The 27656-nt window shown below is 41.2% G+C and overlaps 1 protein-coding gene across 3 annotated transcripts in view; it reads right to left on the bottom strand.

The window, feature by feature from the left end:
- The window catches only part of RORA (RAR-related orphan receptor A), a 583196-nt gene that overhangs the window by 95241 nt on the left and 460299 nt on the right, over nucleotides 1–27656 (bottom strand). The window contains exon 1 of one of the 3 annotated variants that reach the window (XM_005861109.2): nucleotides 1396–1415. The exons of 1 other annotated variant lie outside the window; for it this stretch is intronic. In XM_005861109.2, the coding sequence (XP_005861171.1) occupies nucleotides 1396–1399 (4 nt within the window). In that variant the 5' untranslated portion in view covers nucleotides 1400–1415. Of the gene's footprint in view, nucleotides 1–436; nucleotides 546–1395; nucleotides 1416–27656 lie in introns of those variants that run through there. One more of the 3 variants, XM_005861108.2, reaches the window with a different exon arrangement.

Genomic DNA, 27656 nt, shown 5'->3' with positions numbered 1-27656 from the left:
CGAGTCCCCGTGGCCGCCAGGGCTCCTCCTGTGCGCAGAACTCGCGCCGGACCACTTTCTCCCCCCAGTCCGCGGGGCAAGAGGCACGCAACCTAACGCTATTCTCTCGCTCCCTTCCCGGAGCCCCCAGGGGTGTTAATGCTCAGGCTCGTCGGCGGAAAAGAGGGGTTTGGTCGGGGCCGGGGGGAGCCGTCGTCAGCCTCATTACCCATTTTCCAGAGCGCCCCGGTTCTATTGGGAAGGTAGAGTCCCCTTCTGATACCTGCAGAACGCAGCCCGGGGGAGTGAACTAAGTGCCTCCCAAGTCTTTCCAGAGAGACTCAGCCTGGGCAGGGGGAACTCTTCCACCCAGACGTTGGTAATTCTCATCTCACCAACAATGAAGGCCCTGGTCGTCAACTCTCCCCGTCCCCCCGCCCCCCTCAACCGCTGACACCTGGAAGAAGGGCTCCTGGCGCCGGGCAATTTGAGCCACTACTAGTAAATTCCCAGGCACTTCCATATCTTGGGTTCCATCTCTGAGAATCCATCCACAAATGGAAAAGACTCTAGTTTTCACACCCTAAAAATGGGACTCTGTGGTACTTTGGACAGAAAAAAAAACAAAAAGACCTCTAAAGGTTAACTTTGTGGGTTTTAACTTGCAACTAAGCTTAATTCCTTCCAAACTTTGACGCTTAATCCTTTTTGAAAATGGGACTCTGTGGTACTTTGGACAGAAAAAAAAAAAAAGACCTCTAAAGGTTAACTTTGTGCGTTTTAACTTGCAACTAAGCTTAATTCCTTCCAAATTTTGACGCTTAATCCTTTTTACTGGCTTTACGGAAACGTTACATCATGACATTATTATCAGATGAATCTCTTTACCGTGAATTTCAGATGCTACATTCCCAGAGTCCGCATTATTTAAAATTTCATCAGGCATGTCTGTAGTATTGTGCATAACAGAAAAATGTATCGAAATCCACATTTTCATACCTATTATTCCTTCAATTCTGTTTTCTTTTCTGATGGTCTGTTTCCATTTACAACTTAAAATATTAGATGTCTATTCGTTGTACTCATGGTGAGTAAACAGAGACCTAGAGTTTTTTTATATATATAACTGTGTTGTCCTTGATCCCAGGGCTGGGTGGTAATTTAAAACACGCATAGATGATCAGCACTGTAAGAATCATACACTGCCCAACCTACCTCCTTTTCAAGGCAAAATACACACAGAACTCCGATTAGAAGGTCAAAAAATGCCATTGTACCTTAAACCAAGCCATTGCTTTATAAAAGTTTGATTTCAGTTAAAGTCATCCTAATGCAGTTTTTCCTTTAGAATTTTTTTTCCAAATAAAACCACAAAAATAAGAAAAGCAGTCATGAAAATACGAAGCCAAGACCTACCCATGTTAACTCAGCTGTCCAGCCATAGCGAAGTGGACAAGAGTTTCAAATGAATCAATCATACCCTCTGTGATGTTTATAATTATGAAATTAAATCACACCATGTTCCCATGATGCAACTGCATCTCCAGTGAGGCAACACCCCTCAGTTACCCTGTCATTCATATTTGGTTCTTGATTTCCCTCGTGCTAAAGACTTTAACAAGGAAGGCTAATGCCAAGCTATCTATACGTAGGTCCCAGGTACCATTTTTCTTTCCTTTATACTGTTAAAGGATGGGAAACCATCAGAGACTGTATGCTCATAGGTATGGTCTTCCATAGTCATTGCAATTGAATCCAGATATACAACTGTGAAAATTCACAATGTTACTTTTAAACAGTATCCTGCTTTAGAAAATAATGCTTTGAAAATTACCAAATCCATTAGCTTGAGCCTGCCTGTCAGCCATCTGACTCCAAGGTAAATAGTCTTACATTACTAGTAATTGGTATTTATTTCCAATTCATTTGAAATCGGTAATTGGGAATGACATGTAATGTGACATGTTCCTGCAATTACATGTAGCAGAATCATTCATCCCATAGGTATGTCTCCAATGGAAATAGAATACTAATTTGAATTATTTACACCTTTATTCAACAAAGATGTCTTCAGGATAATGTAATACTGACCTTGCCCTTTAGAAATGTATTTCATTCTCATCCTACAACTAATGAGCAGCAGAATCGCAGATATTAAGTCTTAACCTTCTAGTGTACCTAGACGCTATTTGTAAATATGACTCTATGAACGGTCTTCAGCATTTAACCCAGGGTATATTATATTGTTCTTTATATTAACACAAAACTCTTGTGAAACTTTGAAAGTAAAAAAAAAATCTATTGAAATACAAATTTTCTATGGAATTGTAAGTCCTCAACCAAATAAATCAGTCAGGAATGCAAACATCCATATCTTCCTTCAACACTACCAAACTGAAGCAATAAATGTTGCACATTTCAGGGCAAACTTTTACCAACTATATATTAAAATGTAGGAATAATTATTTGATTATATTAAATGCTTATGGAATACCAACTATTGGGGAAACAGTGCTAAGCAAATAGTCTTTCCATTAAAAATTAGTTTACCAAGCGTTCTAAAAAAATAGACTATCATTTACATGAAGACAATTAAACAGGATGGGAATTCTTGACCATGAATGAGAGTAAGTTACACATTAATTCTCAGCTTAAATGTTTCTACTGACTAATTTCAGAAAAAGAAGGCACACGTGTAATTCAACTCAGAGTCCTCTAGATACCGTGACAACCCCACCTGGTGTCCCTATGTACTGGGTTTCCCAGTGGGTCTGTCACTTAGCAGGGAAGTGGAGAAACACTCTGATGCCAGGCTGTTCCCAAATGCCTATGAGGAAAGCCTGTGTATTTCTGCAGGGTTCTGAACTGGAGTATAATCAGTAACTTGATGCCAGTCTTTGCACTTTCATGGGGTTAAATAAACGATCCTTGATTTTGTGGGAGTGTACTTGTTTCTCTTATAAATGGGGTCTAAGTTTATGATATACACCACCTTAAATCACAAATACAGCGCTACTGGGGAGAATGGCAAACCAAGGGGCTGGCAAATTTATCACCAGTTGGCCAGTGGCTTCTGGTACAAAGTTTGCTGATGTACATGAGAGAGAGCATTTTGGCTCTGTGGTTCTGTTTCACCCGGGCCCTGATTCTCTCTCTCCAGTGTGTGGCAGCTTGCTAATTCAATTAATTTCTTTCTAGCTGAACAAGAAAGGGATCAGTGAAAGGTTAATGTGGTCCCAGGCAGCTTGATTCAGCGGCATCCTGAGCCACCACTGCACTGTGAGCTGTGGGAGTCGGGCCCTTCTGGCTGCATAGAGCCGGGAGCAGGTCTCCCATAGACCAAACATGGTCAGACCCAGAGAGTTCTAAGCAAGACTTCTTGGGAAACTACAGAGAATGCGCAAACTTACCTGCAATAGATCATAGCCTTGCTTAATTTTGAGTGGAAGGAGCCAGTGTGTCCTACAGGAACGTTTATGAATGGAACAATGCTGGTGAGACCTGACCACCAAAAGTGACAGAGGGGCCCCTATTGAGGAGTGTTAAGGGGGAGGGGATGAACAAATGAACACAGCTTATCTGTCTTATATGCTTCTAAACCAAATATAGAAGTAGATTTAAATGTACACGCAGGTATGTATACACATACACAGTCCATGGAATAGGGCAAAATAAGCTATTTTGGTGGCGAGAAACATCTTCAATTTTACACACATACACATACATTTCACATTATCAACCATATTAACTGAATTCCTATTATGCACCTGGCACGATAACTGGAAAGGTCAAACAAGAACAAGACAATAGCTCTGATCTTGAGAAGCTTACTAATCCGCTGACCTTGGCTCTGAAAACCCTATAGAGAAATCAGTTCCCTGTGTCAGTCTGAACATTCCTACAGGAAGGCAATGTCTGGTTGCTCATGGAAAAGACATTTGCACAGCGTGTTGCCCCTCACAGTTGATAGATGGCCACAACTAATTAGTGTGGCTTTTAGTGTAATGGGATGTTGGAGGTGAAAGATTTGGCTGAGTTGAGACAATGGTGAAGGGATTCTGAGATTTCTGGAACCTCACGTCTCATAGATCTATTAGGAAATCCAAGAACTTGCAGATGTTTTGTAACCATCACAATGAGGGAAAGGGTAAAGTTCACAGGCATACAGACCTGAGCAACCTCCAGATAGGTGGCTAGCAGGTGCCTCACTACACACACACCTGCCAAGGAAGGACATGCACATCAGAGGCCAGAGGGACATCCAGCCCTTGTGTTCCTAAGAGTGTTCTCACCCCATTCCTATGGCTGGCAGTGCAACAGGACATTTGGGAAATCAAGATTTTCTACTTAAAGGAATATGAGAACTAGAAAGGAACTCACAACCTGATGACCGGGGTTCAAGTTCCACCCTTGCCACTAGCTTTCTGCATCACCATGGGCAAACCACTTTACCCCTCAGGATATCATCCCCTTTCCTGTGGAATGAATGAATGGGAACAGGCCTCAAAGGTCTCCTGCAACTCAGACATCCTGTAACTATTTTGAGGGTCACGTTCCATCCATTTCTCAGAGATACATTCATCTCCTTCTCTGTGCTGAACCATTTTTTTCCATTTAACTGCCTGGTATAGTAGGATGATCTCTGGCATTAGACAAAGTTGGGCTCAAAACCAACCTTCATCCCACTCACTAGCTGAGTGATCTTGAGCAAACCTTTATTTTCTCATAAGTCAAATAAGGATAGGTGAGCCCTGTAGGGCCACTGGGAGGAATACATTAAACAATCTAAAAGAGGAAAAGGATGATTCTCTCTTAGTAGGGCTCCTTAGTGGAAATACCATCACCACTCCCTCCACCAGCTTCTGCATTGTTGTACACACACAGAGCCTGTGCCTAGCGTAAATTATTGGCCTTCATAAAGATGTGTTGAAATGACTATCAGCATGCACTTTGGCTAAGCTTTCTGCAATTTTGAAACATGTGTATAAAACAAGCATTTATTAAGTACCTGCTAAGTACTGGGAATATGAAGATGAATAAAAATTAAGTCACCCCATGGCCTAAGGGTACTCATGATCTCACATTTTTATGTCTAATCCTATATAATAAAAGCCAAATATGCTAAGTGACTATTCGACTGTTTGACCAGTTGCAATGATGCGTACTGACCACCAGGGGGCAGACGCTCCGACCGGTAGGTTAGCTTGCTGCTGGGGTCTGGCCGATGGGGACTAGGCAAGATGGGCCAGACACACCCTGGAGTCCTTTGTGGTCCCTCCCTGGTTCGATCGTGCACCGGTGGGGTCCCTCTGCCTGGCCTGCACCCTCTTGAAATCTGGGACCCCTCAGGGGATGTCAGAGAGCCGGTTTTGGCCCAATCCCTGCAGGCCAGGCCGAGGGACCCCACCAGTGCACGGATTCGTGTACCGGGCCTCTAGTTTCTTATAAGAGTACAATCTTTTTACTATCTTATTGTCTGTAAGAGTGCAAATTCTTATCCAATAAATATTGATAAACACCTGCTGTGCATTACATTGTTCTAGGGCATGGAGAAGGAAGGGAAAAGATATAAATGTCAGACCTGCCCTCAAAGAGCTTGCAATCTACTAGGAAAATGAATGCAATGTTTATAATGTAAGGCAGAGTGTGTGACACATACTCGAAGTGTTCCAGAAATAAGGTGTTATGTAAGCCAGGAGTAAGAGAGGTTACTTGGTGCAGGGTTAATCTTAAACTTTATAAGATTAAAAACTCCATGGAGGAGGTACCACTTGAACTAGACCTTGAAGGACAAATCAAATCTTAGTGGATAGAAAAAGAAATAATGGGCATCTTAGAAAGAGCGTAGAACATAGGTAAAGGCACACAGAGAGAAAATGCATTTCTTACTTAAGGAACAACTAGTAGTGAAGGTTTATAGTAATATAAAGCACATACAGACAGGGAGGGGAGAAAGCTCACAATGTAGGTTGTAGAAATGTCTTCCAGGTGCCTAGTATAGAGCTTTGCAAACTATTCACATTTAGAGAATGAGTCTTAAAAAAAAATTAAGGGCAGAAGGAGGGAATTGTGCTTTAGAAAATAAATCTCTTTTCCGCTTGCCTATTTCATTGTCTTATTGTAAGGATTAATAGTTGGCTTGATAGTCATAAAGTTAAATTACACTTAATAAAACACATAGAGCAAAAGAGTTCCACATCACAGCACACTGAGGAAGAATAAAACTGGAAATGGGTGTTATTTCATCAGAGCAAAAAGCTAACTGGAGCATTTTAGGATGAACAAGATAAATTAAATGTTATCTGATTTTGTATCTCATCCATTTCAATTCTGAGAATTATCTGAGACAGTTCTATTAATATAGATGTTTCCTATATGGACTGTATTTTATTTTTTAAAAAACGATCTTAAAAATACATTTTCAAATAAATGGAAAAAAGATAAGCAGTTACAGATGGCTTTCCCTTTTTTTGTCATGCATGATTAAGGAGCACAGAGTAACTCGGGCTTCGCTGGGAAATCCGGGGCTCGCAGCAAGGAGCCTTCCAGGAGCAAGTGCTGGCGTTATTTTGCTTTCTCAGAGAAAATATGTTTCTGTGCAGTCAAGCACAGTAATCAATTATTCTGCATTATGAAATACTCATTTTATAACTATTGACATTTCAGACAGTTGTGCCACATGTCAATAGTGGTTTGGATGCTCACATCTAGGCTCCAGCTGATAGGAGGGGATTCATGGGCTGACGGTGTCTGACCAGCAGTCTATTCTCGGCTCTTAGAAGCACACGTATTATTTATGTCCAGGCCGGCACTGGGGAAATATGCTGTGAATACTGAAACAAGAAGAGACTTGGGTATTTTTTTTCTGTTTTAATAAAAAATGTTAAACTCTTCTAAATACGTTAGATTCACATTAAAACAACAACAATCAATACCCATTCTCACGAATGAGAAACGATTCCTACATTTTGTAAGATGGAAATAGATTAAAGTAGGCATTCCACTCAGAGACTACAAAATTCACGTTCAATTTTTGAATATCCAGTTAAGCCTTGTGTCCCCAAAGATAATTTTCCAAAATAAAAATGGTTTTCTAATATTTATCCATCCCTGCTGCTGTTGCCAATTTTACCTCTCCTATTGCTTAACAATTCCTTGGGACACACTCTGTGGCAGGCCCTTCTTTTATCCTCTTTGTAACATTTAATTCACCCCAAACGCTCTTTTTTTTTCAGATGAGGAAAGTAGGGCACAGACAAATTAAGTAACTTGCCCAAGCACACAAGGCTAGTAAGTGGTGAAACCATAACAACAACCTATGTAAACTGATTCTAGGGTGTGCACCCTTAACCATGATGCTACCACTCAACATTTTATTACTTTTTCCTTAAATTGAGCACTACTCAGTATTTTGAAAATGGCAAAACTGACTTCTTCAGGATTCAAAAATGACTTCTCTAATACATTGTAGGCATGTGTGCAAGAAATTCTTTTATCAGTAGCTCCTGTAATTGAGCAGGGTTAGTATGTGTCATTATGAATTATTGCACAATTTAGTAAATTAGTTAATTACTTACTAATGAAGAAACATACTGTACACTGTTGTAATTATCCTGTTTGAAAACAATGTTGCCATTTGTACATTTAAGAAACACTTGCTACACATTAAATTAACTCTGGAAGGGAATTCTTTCCTGTTTTGGAATAAACAACTCTAAACATTGGTAATGGAATGTTACAGAGGACTGCGAGGAAACTCAGAACTACAAAAGCCAAGGCTGCGTTTCCAAAAGACTCCAAGCAAAATAACAAATCTGTTAAAAACAAAAAAATAATAATTTCATAGTTCATGCTATTAGAAAAGCACAAGGTAGAGATATTCACTGTTTTTACTTTTACAAATCATATCACTGCTGCTCTTTTGATAAAGTTTTTACAACATCCTATAATATAGCATTTCCTTTGCCTATTTTAATCATCCAACAAATGGCTTTGATAGTATGATAATCTTAAGCAGAGTCACTTAATTTTCAACACTCTTTCAAAAAAGTCTAGATTTATTGATTATAGTCATGCATGGCCTGACTATATAGTTATCCATATAAAGCCATATTATGTTTAGGGCCTTGAGATGTTTTGACAACACATTTTAAGTAAAATATGCATAAAGTAACTTTTAAAATGTCATAACAAATGTGAGAAAGAGTGACTTATTTGTGTAAGCGAAGGTATTATTGAGAAAATATTGATATGCATTATTGAATTTGTTATAAAGGCTTAAGTACAATAATAGTCTCAGATAACCCAACTTGCCTCTTGTTCCAAAAGCTAAGTCCATATTGTAGAGTGAAATTGATTTTCATAAACTGGAATGTAATGGTGATTTCCCATTTACATCTTTGCTCCTTGAAATATGACAGAGGTAATGTGGCAAAGACATTATAAACAAGGAAGAATAAAAAGGGAAATATCATACCCTGACCAGTTTGGCTCAGTGGATAGAGCGTCGGCCTGTGGACTGAAGGGTCCCAGGTTCGATTCCGGTCAAGGGCATGTAGCTTGGTTGCAGGCACATCCCCAGTGGGGGTGTGTGCAGGAGGCAGCTGGTCGATGTTTCTCTCTCATCGATGTTTCTAACTCTCTATCACTCTCCCTTCCTCTCTGTAAAAAATCAATAATATATATATATATTTTTTAAAAAGGGAAATATCAGAATTGTTAGGCACTCAAAGAATCATGTGGTAGGCCTTCCTGCCTCATAGGACATGAGTAGATAGAAATGCCCAAGTCTCTTCTTGTTTCAGTATTCAGTACTCATTAAATAGTTGTGTATAAGCAAGATAAGTGATATTATTTTTTTATCTTGTTTTCTCTTATCCCAAGGTCAAAATGGCATGTAACTGGGTAATTCAAATAAAAGTTTTGTCCTCTTATGAATAGTGCATATACTAGAGTTATAGTATAGTTAGCAGATTTCACCATTTGTCAAAAACAGTAAAAAACCATTTCCTGTAAACCAGTAAGAATCATGCTACATGTAAGCATCACAAAACAAGAGAAAAGAAAACATGTTATATCTGCTCATAGCCCCCACTGCTCAGTTCATAGTGTAACATAAATTACTACATGGTGTTTATCAACTAGAACTATAGTAAAACATAGGAAGTAGTTTTATGTTATTTTCTGATGTTACTGTGGCAAACTGGAACTTTTTTTGTATTTTGATTTATTCTTCATATCTGTTCTTTCATCTGCTATTAAAATATAATTTATATATAGTAAAACTCGCTCTTTTATGTACAGTTCTTCATGTTTTGACAGAAGTTTTTAATTGCATCACCACCAACACAATCAAGATGTGGAACAGTTCCATCTCCCTCTCCTCCCAAATTCCTCTGTAGGCAACTCACTCCCCTTTCCCAAACCCTGGCAACCACAGATCTTTTTCTCAGCACAAAAGTTTGCCTTTAAACGATATTTTAAAAATATCACTTAAGTGGAATAATATATTAGGTAGCCTTTTGACTCTGGTTCCTTCCACTTTAGCAAATGCATGACAGATTCCATATTGTTGAGCATATCAAATAATTTGTTACTTTCTGTTGTTTACTGATAGTCCATTCCAGTTTACTCATTCCCTAGTTGAAGGGCATTTAGGCCATGTCTGTGTTCTAACAATCACAAATAAAGGTGCTATGAAAATGCATGTGCAGGTTTTCGTATGAATGCAAGTTCTTATTTTACTTGGGTAAATATCTAGGAACGGGACTTCTAGATTATATGGGATATAGAAGTTTAACTATAAGAAATGTCAAATGGTTTCCAGGGTGGCTGTGCCATTTTGCCTTCCTCTTAGCAGTTTCTGAGATTCCAGTTGCTACCCATCCTCACCAGCACTTGGTGTTGCCAGATATCTACCTATTGTTGATTCCTGTTATTTGAGGTAGATAGCTTCTATAAAGTCATTGCTATCACTGCATTAGTGAATACTGTATCATTGCCCCTAGGGTTAGATACCTGGGAGACGGTTGTGCTCATAATAGTTTTGTCAACTGCTCAATACATAAACTTGTTTTTGTGTGTATGGTGTTATGTACTCAGGGAATTCAACAGTTAAGATAATTTTTCACTTTAGAAGTAGATATTTTATCACTCTGTTAATCTAGCCACACTCTTCAGGATCAAAGGCTATATACACTATAGACTATAAAAATATCTTCATGAGAACAGATGATTCATTCCAATTAAAAATACTTTCTGACTGTTTTAAAGTGATTTTTCAATAACATAGAGTTTGAACTCTCATGAAACAAGATTTTCTTTTCTTTCAAACACTCCTGAAAAAGCAAAGAATTAAATTTAATTAATAGGCATATCATAATTTAGCCTGAAATGTTTTCTTACAAAAATGCCCCTTACGATTTCAAGGCAATAAAAATTAATAATTTCTACAAAATTATCACAATCCTCCTGTGTGTAATCTAAATGCTAAAATACAGTGGAAAAGAAGCTACATAAACAAAGAGCTACAATAAAGCCATAATGCTTTCATTACTCAAAATATATACATATGATTGCCTTATAAAATTATGATGATCAGATATAATTAAGTGACACTTTAAGATTACTGGTCTTAAGTAAATGCAAAACATGATGATTCATTGACAAAGCAAGATAATATTAGGGAGGGAGAGATGTTAACTTTGTGTATTTGATTATAAAGCAGAAGAGCTAGGTAAAACCTCAAAATCAATAATCATTCTTTTAATGAAACTTTCGTTGTTTCCTAACTTACATTTATATATTTTTTTGAGATGACATTTTTTAAACACGTAAATTCTTTTGCGGAACCCAACAACAGGTATAAATTAAACCTCGGGTTTAAAACATCACTTGCTGACAGGCATCCTCTGAGTGTTTTCCACAGAGGCACCTCACTTCTGATTATTGCCAGGCTGTTTTAAATGGTCTTGGACAGGGCTACTGAATGACTTGTCAGGGAACAGGAAAACACTATGACACCACTTCTCCAGATTTCTTCCCAGAACATGAAATACTTGGGATTGTTCTAACAGAAGCAAGACTGGTTCAAGAACAACTTAGACTTCATGTGAAAGCTTTCAGTTTTAACTGGGGGAATGCTTCTAACCTATGGCAGCTGGGCTGTGACTCACAGCAACCTTGAAATTCTGCCCAAAATGTCTGTTTCCTGAGATTGTGTCTGATAAGCCCGTGCATCCCTGGTGGGGCCCAGCAGGCATTCAATAAATGCTATTGTTGGAATGAATGAATGAATGAATGAATGAATTAAAGGTTTTCTAATTATGAGCTACAAATCCCTCCATCAACAAACAGTCCCAAAGGAAAGCTGCAGTGTACTTGGAATTCCTATCTATGAGGCGTTCTATTTTCAGCTACTTTATACATTTTTCCCTTTTTATTCAATTTATTGGGGTGACCTGGTTAACAAAATTATACAGGTTTTGGATGCACAATTCTCCCACACATCATCTGTACACTGTATTGTGTGTTTACCATCCAAGTCAAGTCTCTGTCCATCACCATTTATCCCCACATACCCTCTTCCACCTCCCCTTACTCCACCTCTTCCCACCCACTTCCCCCTGGTAATCACCACACTCTAGTCTGTGTCCATGAGTTTTTTCTCTCTTTTTAAAAATTTCTTTTTTGCCCAATCCTCCCACCCACCCAGCCCCCCAGCCCCCTGCAGTGTCAGCCTGCTCTCCATCTACGAGTCTGTCTCTATTTTGTTAGTTAGTTCATTTTACACATTAAAAAAATTCACTTAGTTTAACTTGGTCTTTCTGGATTTTTTTTTAAACCAAGGTGTGAAAAGCTCAGAAGCATTTTCCAGAACATGAAAGACAAGTATAGTTCTTAGAAAGTGTCATTTGTATGTACCTTGTGCGTGATAATTATTTTTAAATCTCAGTTAATCATCAGATATTTTCTGGGAACAGACTGTGGGTGAGACACTGTGTGAGATATCTGAAAAAGGAAATTAAAGAAGTCCTCCCCTTGCTTACTGAGCAAAAATTGTCATTAAGACTGTAGTAGTAGAAGGTGTATAGATTCAAGAATATATTTACTAGGTGAGCCAATGGCTAATTAAATAATACTCAATTAGAACTGCTATCAATGAAGTTGAAATAATTGCTATAACAATTTTCATAATTACAGATTTCTCATTTGAAAACCTTATGAAATGGAACATGGAAAAAAACAGAAAGGAAGAAAGGAAGGAAAGAAGGAAGGAGAAGAAAGGAGGGAAGGATAGAAGGAAGGAAGGGGAAAAGTAGAGAAAGATCCTCAAAGATGTCACTAAAATTCTAAGAACTAAAGTTCGTATCTGCTTAAAAAAATCCCAAGGACATCCACTCATAGACTATTTACTCTTATGTAAGATAATTTTGCCAACCTTGAGATCTGATTTTTCATTATATAGGATATATAAAAAGCACAACAGAAAGGAGTAGAGAGTTCTGCTCATAGAATCAAGGAAAAACAATAAATATCAAAGGAAGAGATAAAAAGGGATGAAAAGTAGACATGAGCACTCACAAAGTAGGCAGCATGGTGCCACTTAGCAGAGGGGCAAACAACCAGCCACACCTGAGAGACTCCGAGGACAACCTGTATTACAGCATACTGTACACACCACAATAATTAATGTTTATAATGAGTTTGAAACATTAAGAATGGATTAACCCGTGAACTCTAAGAACATAGGGACTTACATAATACACTTGGAAGCCGCCCTCTCCCCCATATAAAGTGAAATAGCTTAGGCACATACACAGATATACCCCAGAAAATTAATTTACATATATAGGGTTATCTCATTTTCTAATAATATCTGTGAGTGGGTATGTATATGGATATATATCTGAAATAATAACCCTAATTAATTAAGACCTTACAATCAGGTCTTAGTCCAGTTTCAGTAAGCAAGGCTCTGAAGCCTGATGGAAAACTAATGAGCTTTCCATAGTAGGAAGAACTGTTTTATACACCGGCACTTCAATTCCAATGTTATCCAACTATCAATAAAATAAAAACCGTTCAAATACGCCTCTCTCTTTAAAGCTACACTGTTTCTATAAATGTTTAAATTATGAGTGTTCAGGGCTGAGGTTTAAATATATAGCATTATATTAAGATACTGGCTATTCACATAATAGCCATTGCTCTTTATATAATAATGTTTAACCTGCTGGGATTCTGGAGAAGGAAAGGTTAGCAATGAAAGTAGTTTCATTAGGAAAAAGAGAAAGAAGAGCATCAGCACAACTTGGCCCTGTTTTCACCGGTGCAGGCAAAGGGATTGTTTCTTTAAAGTATGCTTTCTACATGCACACACATGACAGCAACACCTTCTTCATGGCTGTAACAATGCTTTTTCAAAACTGCTAGCCTGTTTCCAGGGCAGCTGCAAAACATCCGTGAACACTAGTTAATTTATCGGAGTCATGGAAACTGCTGCCTCTACACCTGCCAGGCTAGATGCACATTGTGCAGACTCCACAGCGCAGGAGGGGAATTCTCTCCGCTCCAGGCTAGACAAAGGGAGGGGAAGCGCTGCTGTCGATGTCCTGGGCCTTACCTTCAGATTTCTCTCACTTGCACTCTGCGTATTGTCTGGGCTCCAGAATAGTGCTTTTTGTATTTAAATCCCCATGGTCGCCTCTAAATTGCTATAAAATTTATCATCATCTTCTTTGTTACTATTACAGTGTTGTTGTTGTTGTTACTGAGAATGCAGTTTAGGGGCTACAAATGGACACTTACAAACACCCGGGAAGACAGCAGCTCAGCTTTCTGACTCTCGGTCTGGTGCTGGATAAATGTTGCCACATGCAAGATATTAACAACTGATTCCCTGTTCTTTAAGAATGCATATTCTGAGGAATTGGCAAGTGTAAGGAAAGTATTCCATAGGACGATTTTTGAAAATTAAACACGAAGCTGTGTTATACTTTTTCAGAAGATGTTGGTCGCTAATTATACCTTCCTTTTGGTTCATTCATTTTTATATTACCCATTCATTCCTGCCACAAGAGATAATTTACATGCCTCTTCAAAAATATGCCACCAGTAGTAGAAGAGGGCATAAGGACTATAAATGGTGATGGAAGGAGACTTGACTTGGGGTGGCGAACACACAATACAATATACAAAGGCTGTGTTAGAGAATTGCACACCTGAAACTTATATAATTTTATTAAACCAATGTCACCTCAATAAACTCAATAGCAATGTCACCAATAAATCACCAATTAATTTTTAATTAACTGGACCTCATAACAATCAACGGAAAACAAGCCTGGTCATCTGATGGTGGTTTCACAGTTTCCAGTCCTTTCAGTGTGATGAGATTCGTTTCAGTGTAAGGGCCCTGGTTCCCATCATGACATTGGCCTCAGAAGTTAAGAACATATTGTGAAGTTATGTCTCTTCTTTTTTTATGGCTTGCTTTTTCATTACTTTATTTTGAAAATAAATTTTAATACTTTATCCATTCAGATGGAGGGGGCATCCAGACAGGCTGTATCACATGTGTTTTCCAATAGCACAGGGAGTGGTTCCTATGATTGATTCTAAAACCAACCCTTTTCCACATTTAAGGGCTATTCATTTGGCATCTCTGCCCCTCAGCACTTTGCTCTTACCGCCCTTTGTTTGGTATGAAATATTGAATTCATTTAGAAAAAGAATCATTAGTATGTTGTACCTTTACAAATTATATTATTTGGTACTAGGGCTTTTGAGATAAAACATGAAATATTTCATTGGGCAAAAATAACATGCAATAATTATAGCAAGGATTTTAGAAGGCACAAAAACATTGTAGCCTTAGAGGTGAATGACATCAAGTCTCAGGTAGAGATCCCAATAGACCCAGGAATATAATGCTCAAGGTCTCATTCCCATTCAATGTTCTGACCATTTGATCACACTCCAGCATGAGACAATGCATGTCTATCTGTGGAACATCCACAGGATGGAAATGAGGTGGCCTTCCTTTCTTTATTGGCAATGATCAGAGATGAAGCCATTTATAAAAATACCTGCCATAACAGGAACCGCTACATCTCAACTAAAAATGGGAAGACACAGAAGAGGCTGATAAAAACGAAATCATGATACAATAATCCCTATCCCATCACCAAAGTGGTTGCCCAAAGAGGGGCCTCCACAGTTGTGTGATGAAAGGCACACATCATAGACCAACCGCTGGGCCAGCCAGGCTAGGCACGTGAAGGAATGGCCTTTTCTTCGTGGGCTGAATGGCTGGACTCTCTCGAATGAATAGATAACAACATCGCAGAACAGACAGTGGAGATGAAAATGGAAGCCAATGAAAACAGAAGAACGGAGGAAAACCATCAAAGGGGGGAGAATAACAAAAGTCCAGGGACTGATGTGATCAGCACCCAAGTGCTAAAACTGCAGGGCGAGAGAGCTGTTTGAAGCTGCTAAAGGGATTTCATACAATCTGGCAGGAACAGAATTTGCCATCAAATAGAACAGAAGGCCACCAAGAGACTTAAGGAAGGACAACCTAATGGAAAACGAGCCCTACAAAGAGCTCACTTGGCAAGGTCCTTTTGAACATCTCAATCATTCTACAGTGCTGTTTTACACACATGCACGCACACACACACGATCACACGCACACATGCACGCACACATGTGCACACACACACACAGTCCAAAATCTGTGGGGAATTTTGATGGGAGCTGCTCATCAAAACTCTTAAATAATGCAAGGCAACGAAAATCTGATCTTCCACTCTAAGGACCAGGAGCAAAGAACAGACGCAGGTTTTATCAAAGCGGCCTCTAATCTTTCTAGCACATCTGCAATGTCCATCTCACCAGGGGTGACCTTTGGAGTGAACTTTGGGAGAGATGTGCTCTTTGGTTTTGTCTGGGCTGCAGTTTAATTCAGCAGGAAGCAGGCCGTGGCTGGGAACCACAGCACAAAGAAAATCACAGTAAGGAGGTGAAGAATGTGGGGCTGATCGACAATAAGTGAGATGAAATAAATGACTGGTAGTTTTTTTTTTTTTATGAGACCAGCAGAATAAAAAAAATATGATAGGTTATCACTTTTAAGGCTCATTTCCCATTGCTGCTACTAGGTAGGCAATGATAAAAGCAGCACGACTGAGCAATAGCACCCAGATCAGAGAGTAAGAGAAAATTAAAGGATCAGAGAACCACTTTAAGACTGTGTCCAATCCAGGGCAATCATCCGGAAAAAAAAATCAATTTTACTCAAGTACAATGCAGATAAATTGCATTATGGAGATAAAATATATAGACTTTAAAAATTTATTGTGTTTTCATGTAGGTAATTGTCCATAACACCTTGGGTTTGAGAGTGTTTTGGTTCATGTAAGGTAAAAAATCATCAAATGGTCAAAAGTGATGCATGTATTTATAGCAAAGTTAAGAAGTCATGCACCTAACATTTATGGGCTAATGGTCTTTCTTGTGTTAATCTTTAACCTGATTTTTGGACAAAAGGGAGAAAGGAAGTATTCCTTAGAAGGGACAAGTCCAAGGGAGTTTGTGTACAGAGGGAAATAAAATTTCTCTTCCTAGTTGATTATCTTCATTCTTGTGGGCTGGGTATTATCACACAGGCAGTGGGGAATGGGAAATTCTGTACTTTTGAATGGGCTCAATGCCTTAGATCTCAAAAGATCTCCAAGAGAGTTTCCTGAGGGGAGTGGCTGGAGACTTGTTCTGATTTACTGTGTCTCTCACCTTTGGCGTTCATTCCATACCCCATCAGGTGAGCAGCACTGAATCCGTGTGAGAACAGGGCACAGATGGAAGGAGAAAGGCATTCAACTGACCATAGCATCAGCCCTCCTCAGAGCCCTCCGTGTTTGTATACTACTGGATTCCTATCAGCATGAAAATACATATATTTTTTCCTCACGATTCCATTCCAAATTTTATTTTCCTTGCCCAGGTAGAAAACAAAATCATCATCGGTCTCCGTCTCAAACAGAAATAAGTTTGGCAAAAATAAGGAAGAATGGAGCCTTCTTTGCATGACGACTCTGTCGTACTCCATGCACCTAGTAGGTGCTCAAGAAAGACCAGCCGGTAGGTAGGGCTGGTCTCCTCTGACAGCGGGCCCGAGGCACAAGCTGCCTTTGGGAACCTGGTGGAGAGACCCGCCTTTCTGGCAGAGCCACCCTCACTCTTTCATCACTGCACTCAAAGGCATTACTGATGTTGGTCCTCTGGTTTTGCTGCTTTTTTCCTCTGACTGGACTAACTGAGTCTACTCTGCTCACTAGCTGCCACTTCAGAATCCTGTCACGCAGCGGAAGGCCAAAGGACATTTTCCCCTAAGTCCTTTTAACTTCCTGGCATTCCGTTTTTCAACCCCACATTAAAGGTGCTGATGTTTCATCCTAGTCTACCAGCCAATGGGCGGCCTCAAGTTAGACTAGGCAGGGCTTCTCTCGGCTCTTTCCCTGTTGGGCACAGGGAGAAGGAACCCAGAAAAATGTTTCCTCCAGCTCACTCTGTGCTTTTCCTTTGGATGTTATCGCTGAAGTTCTGAGATCACTTATTCAGAAACAGGCGCATTTGAAACTAACATACAACAGATGTCAACCTAGGGCCACTGTTGGCCAGCAAGACCTATTTCTTGCAAGTTCTCAAAAACATTTTTTTTCTTTTTGCCTGCCTCCCCCCCACCCTCCCCCCTGCTCTCACCCAACGCCCAGTCATCTTATAATCCATTAAAGCTGGTATACCACTTCTCTTTCTTTTCCATGACAAGACCTGCCAAGTTGAAAAACAGAATTGAACCTCCCCTAATCTTGGCATGTTCCTCCAAGCCTCAACTAACCCCGGGCAGAAACTGGTGGATGCGTGCCCAGTTGAAAGCTGAGGTTAGAGCTATAACTTTTACCTGCTTTAATGAACAATCTCTTGGTATGTTCTGACTTCTCATCCTTGGTCTACTGCTGGCCTGGACACTGGCAAACCCAGCAGACTGGCATTCTCTGCAGGTTGGCAGAGCAAGTCATTTGTCCCGAGAAGTGGAGATCTGAGATGCCTCTGCTCCCATAAGAATCTCTTTCTCTGCCTCTCTGATTTACCCTGCTCCCGGTGGTAAAGTTTTTTCTGCAAACATGAAATTAGTTTATATTTTAAGGGCTTTGGAATGACTAATTTTGACTAAGTTAAACAGGGCAGAGTAGTGACTCCCGAGTGACTCCATCTGTGATTCTTGGGAAGAGTTTAATGGACATATTTTATTTTCGTTCAGGGTGACCTCACCGATCATTGTGCAAAATGCCCTTTCTCTATTTCCCCCCTTAAAACAACATACATGCAATTTTCTAGGCATTTCCCAGGGAAGAAAACTCTAATTGTGTTTCACTTATCTGTAAGGCCACTAAAAAATTTCTATTTTAAAATTCGAAGTGTAGGTGAAGGTGATTATATCTTTCCAAAGTCAGTAAAACAAATGTGTTGCATAAGTCATTTCAATTCAATTAAGAGAAACAGGTCAGATGCTAAAATATTAGTAAAATCAATTATGAGTAATAGGTCTCCTGTTAACATGTGCCACTACAACCGCCTTGCTCCTATTTTTTGAATAAATTTGCATTTGTTTCATAGTCTGTGTGTGTCTGTAATATATGTGTGTGCCACTGACCATAAAAACTTCTCCATTTCCTTTTCTTTGTTACATTTGCTCTGGTAGGCCTTGGAAATGACACATGGACTAACTCTTATTTAGTGAAGTTTTTCCTAAGATGAGAGAAAGAGAGGTGACAAGTTGAAAAGAGCTTTGGAGTCAGGTGGATCCAACATTGAAACGTTTCCTGTCACTGTGTCAGCTGGGCAGGGAGCTTCATGGTTTGAGCCTTGGTTTCCTCATCTGTAAATGAGGGTAAGAATATCTTCCCCACAGGGCTGTTGTGTGGTTTAAATACAACAACTTATAGCACGTCCACCAGGTGCCTAGCACAAGGGTGTTCAATGAATGTTTCTTTCTGATTTCCTCTGAAAATCCTAAAAATCATTAATATGTAGGAGAGGATAATAATCATAACATTTCAAATTTGATGTCTGGCTTTTGTGTTAGGATTAGGGTCACCAAGATCACCTGAAAAAAAGGGTCATCAAAGAAAAAGACTGCATCTTTACTGTTTAGTAAAGGGACACCCTTAAATTCTCATGCAGATAACTCATGAGACAATAAGTTGGCTACCTCAGTCAGCCTTTCCTCAGACAACAGGTTATGTCTGATATGGGTAAACTATGTGGGAAAAAAGAATACAGCATTGAATCATAATTATAAAAAAGAAAAGTGACATGTATATGATAAAAGAAGAAAAAGGAAAACTGGAAATCTTTTAGAAAGATTCGTGAGAAAAACGGGTACTTTTTTTTCTCTATAATACCCTTTATCATTCTTATAATGAGGTGTGACATTTAGATGGACATTAGGGAATTCTATGGTTGGAGATTCATCCTTTCAGCTTGATAGGCTACCTCGTGAAAAGAAAGGTAAATATCTCAGGAATGGAACTTTAATTTGGCTAAATGGAATACATTCCCCCTAATAGCACAGAGAGAATGTAAGTGTTGATTGTGGTGTTAGGAAGGAAGGAAGGAAGGAAGGAAAAAAGGAAGGAAGGAAGGAAGGAAGGAAGGAAGGAAGGAAGGAAGGAAGGGAGGGAGAAAGGGAGGAAGGGAAGGAAGGAAAATTCTGAAGGAAGGCCACTAGCTGAGGGAAGCAGACCTGGAGAAAATGGGCTCTAGGTAGGAGCTCAAGGAGTTGGAGATGGTGGAATGAATGGAAATGAGAAAAGCTGTAGAGGCAAGGCAACTAATGTAGGTTCTTCAGGATGATTGCTGTATAATTTAGTTGTAGTTCCAGTCTGGTCCTGGGAGGAGGTGAGTGTAGCTTCCACCTACTCTGCTGCCATCTTGGAAGGCAGCTATGCTCACCACTATACCACCAACGCAACCTTCTGCTGCCATCTTGGAGGAAGGCAAGTAATGTAGGGAGAAGCATTAAAGGGTCATTCTTTCGGGGTATGTGTGCTTATTTTTAAAGAAAAGGAGCATTGATGAGTTTCATCTCTTGAGAAGTGTCCAAGGAAAGTACTCACGAGTTTAGAACATCCCTGGCCAGTGTGGCCTGGTTGGTTGAAGTGTCGCCCCGTACACTGAAAGGTCCTGGATTCAATTCCCGGTCAGGGCACATACCCAAGGTTGTGGGTTCGATCACTGGTGGGTCCAGGTGCATGCAGGAGGCAGCTGGTTGATGCTTCTCTCTCACATCACTGTTTCTCTCTCTCTCCCCTTTTATCTCTCTCTAAAAAAAAATCAATAAAAACATATTTTTGGTTGAGGATTAAAAAAAAGAGTTCAGAACATAGCTCACTGACAGTCTGTCTTATGAAGATTGTCTGCTGTGGGTTCTATGAACTTGTGGGGAGGGGGACAGCATGGCACATTAGGAAGGACAAGGCTACAGGGCTTGGCAGGTTCAACTCCTCCTCTGCCACGCACTAGCTATGCGGGTTGGGCAAGTTGCTTAACATCTGAAACTCAGTTTCCTCAATTAATATTCATACTTATACTTGATAGTCATAGTTATCATAAGGTTTAAATGAGATTATATACACACATACACACACATACACACACACACACTAACAAACATATAAAATGCTTGGAACATAGTCAGCTCTCAAATAATGTATCTATTCTTGTTACAGGGAGCAGAAAAGACAAATCCCAGCCTAAGAAAATAGAAAAATTAATAAAGTTAAGGTTGCAGCTCCATAAGGGTTGCAGGTTTATATGCACAAGGAGGAATCAAAACAGCCCCCTCGGGGGGTCATGCTACCTTTTCATAGCTGCCAGTGGAAATGGATGGCGCTACCCCACAGGGCCCCACTCCGCTGCCCAGAACGTGGTAGTGGATTAGCTGCCATTATCCACAGTCCCACATCTTCATGCTCTCTGGTGCTTCTTCATCTTAGGGCCGGAGCACTTGGCAGAGCTGATCGCTCTGATTCCTGTATTTTGAATCCTGTGACACTCCATGCTTGGGGTCAGGGGGTACAGATAAAGGGGCAGAGGGTGGCTTCTATTCTCTACTGAGCCCTGAGACTGTTTCTGAGTCCTGAAGGTTTGCCTATCTCATCTGGGAAGCTGGTAATAGAAAAGATTAACACCCCAGCCAGTATCTCTAACCCACCCCTTGCAACATGTGTAACATGAGAAAGGGAGGGAAGATTCTCCCCACGGGGTCCGAGAACTCGATGGGAGCAGGCAGGTCGCTCTACCTGGGGCTCCGTCAGCAGCCAGGAGCAGAAGGCTAATGGGATCCGAGTTTACCTGGCAAAACTAGGTAGGCAGAGAGGGAGAATGGGAGCGCGTGATAGCCAGGGTCTGGGGAGGCTGCTACCTCCCAATCCAACTCATCAGGAAACTGTTTATGTTTTCTGTTTGCCAAAAACCTTTGTGCATTGTTGAAACCTGTTTGTCCTGAACTCCTTACAACAAACACACAGCAACCAGTTCTCCAGGTGACAAGTCCTCTTGTTAATGAGCAAGGAGTGAGGGACGGATGAGGCCCCATATGGTGAAAAACCTCAGATGACTACAGTCAGTCCCCTGGACGCCTCTGAGCAGGCGCTTTGGGAAGAAGTCTGTTTCTCACTGTCTTGCTCCTTCACACCGGGCCAGCATGTCGCATTGGGATGAGCTGCGTCTGTTTCATGCTCCAGGGGAAGCCAATGCATCGCCATACAACTCATAAACCTCAGTACGAAGAGTATTAAAAAAAATAAAATTTTATGAATCTGTAGACGCACACATAAAACACTTTACTGTACATCATGATTACTGTATGCAGGCAGACATGCATACACACGTATGTATTTGTGGTTTGGGTACCAACAAGAGCAAGGTGAATTCGAGAACATGTGGATTGATAGTGTTAACCAATTAAGGTGTTGATCAAACCCCAGAAGGGTGTGTTTCTCCAGGGTGGTGCTATGACGTGTCGTCAGCGTGTGTGAGACCCATGCCAGCACACACACCCGCTCTCTCCCCTCTCTCACCCTGTTGTCTATTAAAATCTGTCTCCCACACTTGCCAGGCACCCTCCCAGTTGCACGAAGGCCGTCGCAGGTTGGTGAGGATTGAGACATTTTGGCTTCTGTTTGTTGTTTCACTGGTATCCGTTGTTAACTAAGAGTTAGAAGCTATCCCTTGTAGTCCTTAGAAAGGTTCAGAATGGACTCAGATGCCTGGAAGACGACCAAAGGAGTGTGTGCGGGAAGTGTCCAGGAACTCCGCAGGCCACAAGGTTTAAGAGATTCTGATCTTGGAACCAAAACAGACCCCAAATATGTCAGAACGGCATTCCAGGAAAAGAGCTTGGAAAAGGAAGCTTGTCAGGTAAAAATAAACCGATTTTCCTTGAATAATCTTGCACTTTGCACAAATAAGGATGACCACACCTCCACTCTAGGGCTGGGGCAAAGCCAGGTCCAGCCCAACTAGCTCAAAGGTCTGCTGAGTCAGTGGCGAGGCTGCAGGAAAGCCCCTGCTCCCAGCCTGCTGTCACACATGCCTCCGGAGCAGCTCTCCCGGAAGATAACCTGAAGATTTGATGGAAATGCTTTCACCACGACAGACAAGCTTCATATAAGAAGGCTGTGCATTTAGGGAAAGACTTCCACAAGACAGAATTGCTTCAAGAACAAAACAATAAAATAAAACAAAACAAACAACAAAAACGAACAGCAGCCCCATGCTATCTCCTTTCAATCCCTAGCATAACTTATAAAAATTATACACATTCTTTGCCAGGGAGCCCATCAGGACAGGGGGTGTCTGTCTGGCTCCGAGTGACAGTCTCAGAGCCCACTGCAATGCTTGGCACACAGCAGGTGCCATTTGGTTGCTCAGATTTGTTACATAAATAACTAAATTGTGGGTGGGAGCCCAGTAGGTCCTCAATTGAAGCAAAAAATATACCTGGTGATAATGAAATTTGGGGCCTCTGTTTTGAGTCTTAAAGGGCAGTGAGGTCTGAGGTAGCGACTTAGCAAGAGGCACAGCAGTGACATCGAGAAGCCCTCATCCACAGGCTCCCTCGGAGGGACTGTGGGTAGAGCTGTCCTGGGTCAATCTCAATGCCTGTTCCAGTTTCATAGCACAGTGATGATGAGCCATATTAATCAGGAAGGAGGAAAGAATAAAGCAAAAATATATATACACTCACACAGGACCACCTGTAACCTGGGGATGGACAGGTTTACCCCCCGGAGGGCAGAAAGCCTGGCTTGCTCTGGACCATGACAACAGTTGCTAAGCCCAGAATGGGATATATATATATATATATAAATTAGACCGGATGAAGCCGGAGCTGAAAGGGAAACCCCGGTCCTGGGTGCTGGAAGGAAGGCCTACTCTTGCACGAATTTTGTGCATCAGGCCTCTAGTATATATTACTATGTATTGATTTTAGAGAGGAAGGTAATATCAATGATGAGAGAGAATCACTGATTGGCCACCTCCTGCAAGCCCCCTACAGGGGATCGAGACTGCAACCCAGGCATGTGCCTTGACCAAGAATCAAACTCTGACCTCCTGGTTCATACTGATAGGTCAATGCTCAACCATTGAGCCACACTGGCTGGCTGAGAGCAATTTTTAATGATCAGAGAGGCATAGGACTATTATAGGCCACAGATAACAAACAGTCTTCTATTACCACTTTTTTTTCTTATTCATTAACACTTAGCTTGGCTGACTTCCCCTTCTCGTGTTCCTGGAGGTGAGCAGAGGTAACTAGCGACTCTGAGAATTGAGAATCTGATGGGGATGCCATGTTCAGAGACAGCAATGGAGCTATGCTTGGGTATCAGAACTCAAGCCTCTCTTAACTGTGACTGAGGCCAATAGATGACCTCTGCTCTATTCCTCCTCTCAGTGACTCCTCCTACCCACACAGCCACACAGAGTACACACTGACACAGAACCCTTACACACACACACACACACACACACACACACACACACACATCTTTCTTGAAACCTGTTCTGTGTGTGCACTCCAGGCCCCTGGCACACGGCAGTGCCCAATAAATACGTTAAATATTGAATGACTGGATTGAAATATTAGGAGGCAGGGTACCTACTCCATCCTGTATTTGTCTCTATCAAGCTTCAACTCACTATAAAATTATATGAATACAACTTATATTCATGTTTTCATTCTCTATAAAGGAGCTTCATAACAGTCAGGATATATACGTAAGATTTTTTTTGTACTTTGGTGGCAAAAATAAATATAATTTACTTTCTTATTTCAAGATAGCGGAAGGCCATTGTTCCTGTGAGTTTTACCTTTTTAAAGCAATCCATTTCTCACCCCCCATAAAAACTCCCCAAATCTCACTTCCTAAAATTTATGTTATGGAAAGGACAATTTCTTTGGAATTTTTCCTGCCTTGCTATGTCCCCAAATCTTGCTAATCTTCTGGGATTGAAGCTCATGCATTTCTTTTTGATCTGTCTCAACACCTCCTGCTGACACGCCCAGAGGTGCTCAGCTTAACAAGGGAGTGGTCTTTGAAAACATAAACTAGGTGTTCCCAGTTCGAATGAAAGCACGACAAGTCTGCTCACAGGAAATACTGACTGGAACCTTCCCCCAAACAGCTGTACAAAGGTTAAAACTTGCTCTTGGCAAATGAGTTTACACTGATGTGTCCGCCATGGATTGTCCCTTCTTGTGGTTCACTAAGCTCTAATTGCAGTCATGTTGGACATAAGCTGCTTATCATAGTGTTTCATAATGAAAAGTGCACTCTCTAGAATTCCACACACAGAAATGGCTTATTTGATTTAAAGGAGTATTATGGTAATCAAACCATTACAAAAATGGTCACTTCTTCAATAGACCATCTTTCTTTGGAGACAGAGTAAGTTCGGAATCCTGTGACTGTTGAAGATCGAATTTAGTTTTATGCACTGACAGCAGCCATTTCAACTTCATTTGATCAATTTTGGGGTAAAATATCTGGGGGTTACAAATATGGCCACCTGTATTCACAGATGATGTGTCATGGTGATTCCTTGTGGATGTATGCAAAATCAGCAGGATTGAGGAATATTTGCTTATGCTTTGCTAAAAAAAATAAATTTTAATGAATAAGATGAATAAACAACATAGAAACAAACTCAGATACAAAGAACAAATTGATGATGGTTGCCAGATGAGAGGGGATTGGGTAAAAATGTAAAAGGAATTAAGAAGTATAAATTGCCAGTTGTAAAAATAGTCACAGGGATGTAAAGTACAGCATAGAAACTATCCTATATAATAAAAGCCTAATATGCTAAGTGTCCGGTCCTCCAACCAATCAAAGCATAATATGCTAATGATATACTAAGGCTGCTCAACCCCTTGCTATGACATGCACTGACCACCAGGAGGCAGACTCTATGACTGGTAGGTTAGCTTGCTGCTGGGGTCCGGCTGATCAGGACTGAATGAGATGGGCCAGATATGCCCTGGAGCCCTCTCGCGGTCCCTCCCGGGCTGGCCAACTTTCCATGTCCCTCCCCCCAGCCCTGATCATGCACTGGTGGGGTCCCTCGGCCTGGCCTGTGCCCTCTCGCAATCCGGGACCCCTTGGGGGATGTCAGAGAGCTGGTTTTGGCCCTACGGTGAGCGATCAGTCGCTATGATGTGCACTGACCACGTGGGGTCCCTCTGCCTGGCCTGTGCCCTCTCGCAATCCGGGACCCCTTGGGGGATGTCAGAGAGCTGGTTTTGGCCCTACGGTGAACGATCAGTTGCTATGATGTGCACTGACCACCAAGAGCCAGACGCTCAATGCAGGAGCTGCCCCCTCGTGGTCAGTGTACTCTCACAGGGGGAGCACCATTCAGCCAGAAGCCAGGTTCACAGCTGGTAAGTGCAGCAGCAGTGGTGGGAGCCTCTCCTGCCTTCATGGCAGTCGAACATCCCCTGAGGGCCCTGGACTGTGAGAGGGTGCAGGCTGGGCTGAGGGACCTCCCAAATGCATGAATTTCATGCACCGTGCCTCTAGTAGTCAATAATATTATAATATTATTATGTACAGTGTCAGATGGGTACTAGACTTATTGAGGCGATCACTTCATAAGGTATATAAATGTCTAATCACTATGTTGTACACCTGAAACATAATATTGTATGTCAACTGTAACTGAAAAGTAAACTAAAAAATTTTACTAGTAAAAAGAAAACAACAAGAAAAAAAAACACAATATCATAATGTATAAGGAAACTAAGAAACTCACTTATAATCCTGGAACCTTAAACACATCAAACTGCTTTTCTTCTTCCTTGGTCTCAGCACTGACATCTATCTGCATGCAGGTTGGCGTTCCGCTCGGCCCCATGCTTCCCTGTGTCGTTACTTCACCGTAATGAATCATGATGGCTTGTAGCCCAAGGATCCACCATTCTGACCACTTCACTGCAGCTCACGTGCTGGCAGAACAATAAAACTACTCAAGATTTAGGAATCTGTGATTTTTAAGGTATAGAACTGCAGGCGTTGCTTGAGGTATTCTCTGCAGAACTTTTGCATAGCATCTTTGCCTGCATTTTCAGAGCTCAAGGCACCGGAAGCCATGTCCACACAGGCTGATCCTCTCCTTTGGGATTATCCAAAGCTGAATAGATGTTTATAGCTCCATCCACCTTTCGGAGGCCTTCCCCAACCATTCCTGCCCAGAAGACTGCCCCCTTCCTTTCGACTCCTGAAGCTCTGGTGGTCAGCTTCTCTCCTCATCTCCCTTTTGCTAGAGGGTAGATGTTTCATTTCCGAATCAAACTCTACTGTTTTTAGAGTGAGGAAGCCCCTTAGACTTCTCTGATCCCCCAGGATATCTAGTGCACAGAGAGTATTACTGCATATTCATAGGTTGATCCAAATAACTTTGTTGACGAGATAATTGTCAAATGGAAAAGTAGGTAAGTGAAAAGGATGCAAAAATGTGAAAGAGAAAAAGACATCACAGTGTTAGTTCAAGTAAGGGCAGAAACCCAGTCTCACCCTCTGATGTTACTTAACCTCTCTGTATGTCAGTTTCAAAGAAATGTTGAAATAATAGTACCTACCTCATAGGCTGTCATGAGGATTAAATGAGCTCATATTTGTAAAGTGCTTAGAACAGTGCCAGGCATGCAGCAAATGCACACAGGCGTCTGCTAAATGAAAATATACATTAAAGAACATGGCCATGCCCCAATCTACCAAACACAGCGTCTACCACGGGGAAGCTGCTCAATAAAGGTTGAACTCTTTGCTTTGTGACACCTGAACCAGCGAGGGCCTGGGATGGAGCAGCTGCCAGGGCCCGTGGGCTGCTGGGTGACCATGCCTTCTAGGAGAACAAACTCTTGGGAGCGTAGCAAGCTCCGTGCTCCAGTCCAAGGGTCCTGGAAGTTACCCGGTTCTGCCACCAACTCGGCTCAGCTGGAGCGCTAGCAGGGCTGGGATCCTCTGGCTTTTGGAGGAGCAGCTGCTGGGCACCCTGGCGCCCCCGCTGGCGGTGAGCTGCTGCGGTGAGGGGCACAGCCT

Source organism: Myotis brandtii, unplaced genomic scaffold (genome assembly GCF_000412655.1).
Source record: "Myotis brandtii unplaced genomic scaffold, ASM41265v1 scaffold144, whole genome shotgun sequence".
Classification (NCBI taxonomy): Eukaryota; Metazoa; Chordata; class Mammalia; order Chiroptera; family Vespertilionidae; genus Myotis; species Myotis brandtii.
The sequence above is the reverse complement of the archived record's forward strand: the minus strand, read 5'-3'. Positions and strand labels throughout refer to the sequence as shown.